Consider the following 2,948-nt stretch of genomic DNA (forward strand, 5'->3'; position numbering starts at 1 on the left):
ACATTTTCGAGTTTCTCCTTTGCGCTACCATTGTTGCCGCCGAAACGTTCGCTTGCTTTTCCTTTGACGCTCTCGGAGCCGTTCTTCCTCCTCTTCAAGTGAGTTTCCCACTCTTCTACTTTGAGCTCTTCATACTTTTTCTTTTTGTACTAGTGCACCCCAGTCGTTCCGGCCTTTCCCTCCTTCTTGACCCCGTCCTGTCCGTAGATTGGCCATTAGGGATGGGCGAAGTGGGAGCAGATAGCATCAAGTCAAAACTGGTCGCCGAGGACTTAGACGGATTTGTGGCTCGGTACCACCTTCCCGAGGCCTGCAATGTCACGCTCCCAGGGCCTGAGGAGAGGATGTCTCATCCTCCTCGAGGGAAGATCGCCATCAATGAGGGCATCCTCCAGGCCGGGTTCCGCTTTCCCCCTTCAGACCTAGTCTTACAGGTGCTCCGGGGTTTAGGAATGGCACCGACGCAACTGGTGCCGAACTCGTGGCGTGCTCTGACGGTCTTCCAGGTTCTCTGTCGCTTGCATGCGATTCCCGCCACCTTGAACGTTTTCTGGGAGCTCTACGGCCTGAGCGGCCACCCCCAGGACAAAGGGTGGTGGTGCTTCGCAGCGCGGCGAGGGTGCGGCCTTGTCAAGGAGGGTCCTACCTCCATTCACCACTGGAAGGAGCGCTTCTTTTTCGTTGATGCAGACCCCTCCTGGGAAATCAGGGCAATCTGGGGGACGCCGGTGAAGTCCCCAATTGGCCTGTCGAAGTTGTCGAGGGAGGAATCCGAGGGCGTCGCCGCCTTGAAGGGGTTGGTCGCCGAGGGCCAGCTTCCCCCGGTGGGCCGCCTCATTTCTGAGGATACCTTGGTGAACGTCGGTTTGAGCTCGGTCCCCACCGACCGTGAGTCCGCCATCGTTTCTTTAGCTCTTTTCTTCTCTTTCGTTCCTTCTTCCTTTCGGTTTCTCAGTCCCTGACCATCCCGTCCTTCTTGCAGAGGTCGACGACGTCATGCGGTCGGTGAAGTCGAAGGCTGTTGGTAGGGCGTCCCTGCTGGAAGCAGTCCGGAGGAGGAAACGAGCTCTTCCGAGCGGGGCCCCACCGGCGAAGAAGTCCCGTAAGGAGATACCTCCGATGCCGACCGACGAGTCCGGGCCCACCGGTCAGGGAGATGTCGTGGGCACCGACCGGCAGCTGACGCTGTACCAGCCCTCCGGTGGTAAGGTTGCCGCTACTCCGGAGGTGCCACCTGAGCCTGCTCAAGACGGACGGGTCGGACGTGATCGGTCCCCGACCCGGCCTTCGACTCGGTCGGCTCCTGATGACTCGAGGAGGGACGCGCCGAGGCCCCGGCCGAGCGGGACCCTATCAATTCCTGGGGCGACCCCCGCCCCGAGCGCGATCAGTCGGACTCTTCCCCAGGCGATGGATAAGGGTAAGGCTGCAGAACCACCATCCGGCTCCGGGGAGAAATCGGGGTCTGCCTTCACTACCGACGGCGCCCGAAATCTCATCGAAACAGTGTTGCTGGAGAAGGACCGTCGGCGGGTCCGGGAGTTGGATGTCTCTGACGTTGGGGCCGCCAGCTGCGTCTGTCTCATGTCGGTGAGTGTTCTTCTGGCCGTCTTTCACCATTTATTGGCTCTGTTGTTCTCCGCCTGACTCCCTTATTTTTCCTATTTCTTAGCTCGCCCAGTACATGATCCGTCTGGAGGAGTGCTACAAGGAACAGGCGGGGCTTTTGGCGAAGGCCGAGGACCGGCTGAAAGCAATGGAAGAGGGAGGCCGGGCTGCGGCAGGCAGGACGACCGGGGACCTCGAGGCGAGGCTCCGGGAGGCCGAAGAGCGGGCACTCGGCTTCGCCGCCCTGGAGGAGCAACTGTCAGAGGCTCGGGAGCAACTCAAAGCCGCCTCGGGCCTCGAAAGCAGGGTCAAGAAGGCGGAGGAACGGGCTGAAAAGCAGTCCCGGAAGATCGCGGACTATCGAGAGCGGTGGGAGAAGGCCCAGCGGTCTGCCGACAACGCCTGCGACCGAATCCGCTCTTTTGAAGCCAAACTAGGCGAACTGGAGTCAGCCCTGGAGAAGTCATGCACGGACGTCCAAGAGCTCCGTTCGCGCCTGAAGGAAGCCGAGGCCGCTCGGGTTGCTACCGAGGCGAAGCATAAAGAGGCTCAGGCTGATCTGCTGAGGGTCTCCTCTGAGGCCGAAGGCCGGATTGTGGCGAAGGTCTTGGAGGCCAAGGCTCAGATTATGGAGCGAGCTGAGGCGGAGCTGGCCGAGAAGAGGGCGGAAATCGGGCGTCAGGCGGTAGAGGCTTATCGCCAGTCCGCCGAGTTCGCCCATGATATGTCGGAGGCAGTGCGGACCTATCGCCAGTCTGACGAGTTTGTCCATGACGCGTCGGACGCGGGGGCCGAAGCCTTCACCTTGGGCTTCGAGGAGGGCCTGGCAAGGGTGTCGGCTAAGTATCCCGAAGTTGACCTGAGCGAGATCTCCCTCCTGGACTCCTCTCCGACGCCATCGCCTGCTGGTTCTCCTGCTGCTTCCCTACCTCCCGCGGACGAGCCCGGCGTTCCCGACTCGGGAGTTCCTCCAAGCTGACCTCTTGTACCTTCCATTGTCTTTTTTATTTTTGTATGTCGGCGTTTTGCCCAATTGTATGGGCCTCGGCCCTGAAAATTAATGCACGTTGAATATTTCTTCATCTCGCCCTCGTCCTCTTTTTTTTTTTAGCTCTTGGTTGCTTCTTGCTGACTTTTGATTCCCGAAGTTCTTCCGGCACTAGGCCAGGCATCCGAGGGTTAAACCTCAGGAAACTCTTCCGGCGCTAAGCCAGGCATCCGAGGGTTAGGCCTCAGGAAATTCTTCCGGTGCTAAGCCAGGCATCCGAGGGTTAGACCTCAGGAAATTCTTCCGGCGCTAAGTCAGGCATCCGAGGGTTAGGCCTCAGGAAACTCTTCCG

General features: G+C 59.7%; 1 protein-coding gene across 1 annotated transcript; it reads left to right on the forward strand.

Annotated features, from left to right (window-relative positions):
• Nucleotides 1-221: 221 nt before the first annotated feature.
• On the forward strand, nt 222-2,690 carry LOC149753501 (uncharacterized). Its single transcript, XM_089930748.1, has 2 exons — nt 222-888; nt 983-2,690. Exons 1-2 carry the CDS (start codon nt 222-224, stop codon nt 1,645-1,647), a joined length of 1,332 nt encoding a protein of 443 aa, XP_089786874.1. The 3' UTR covers nt 1,648-2,690.
• Nucleotides 2,691-2,948: the final 258 nt, after the last annotated feature.

Source organism: Phoenix dactylifera, chromosome 5 (assembly GCF_051530095.1).
Source record: "Phoenix dactylifera cultivar Ajwa chromosome 5, Ajwa_hap1_PhDact_Kaust_v1.1, whole genome shotgun sequence".
Classification (NCBI taxonomy): Eukaryota; Viridiplantae; Streptophyta; class Magnoliopsida; order Arecales; family Arecaceae; genus Phoenix; species Phoenix dactylifera.

What these genes read in the sequence shown, in the direction of transcription:
- LOC149753501 (XM_089930748.1), top strand. Translation starts at nt 222, where the DNA reads ATGGGCGAAGTGGGAGCAGATAGCATCAAGTCAAAACTGGTCGCCGAG. An exon ending in GAGCTCGGTCCCCACCGACC is followed by an intron (nt 889 to 982) that starts GTGAGTCCGCCA and finishes TCCTTCTTGCAG; the next exon opens with AGGTCGACGACGTCATGCGG.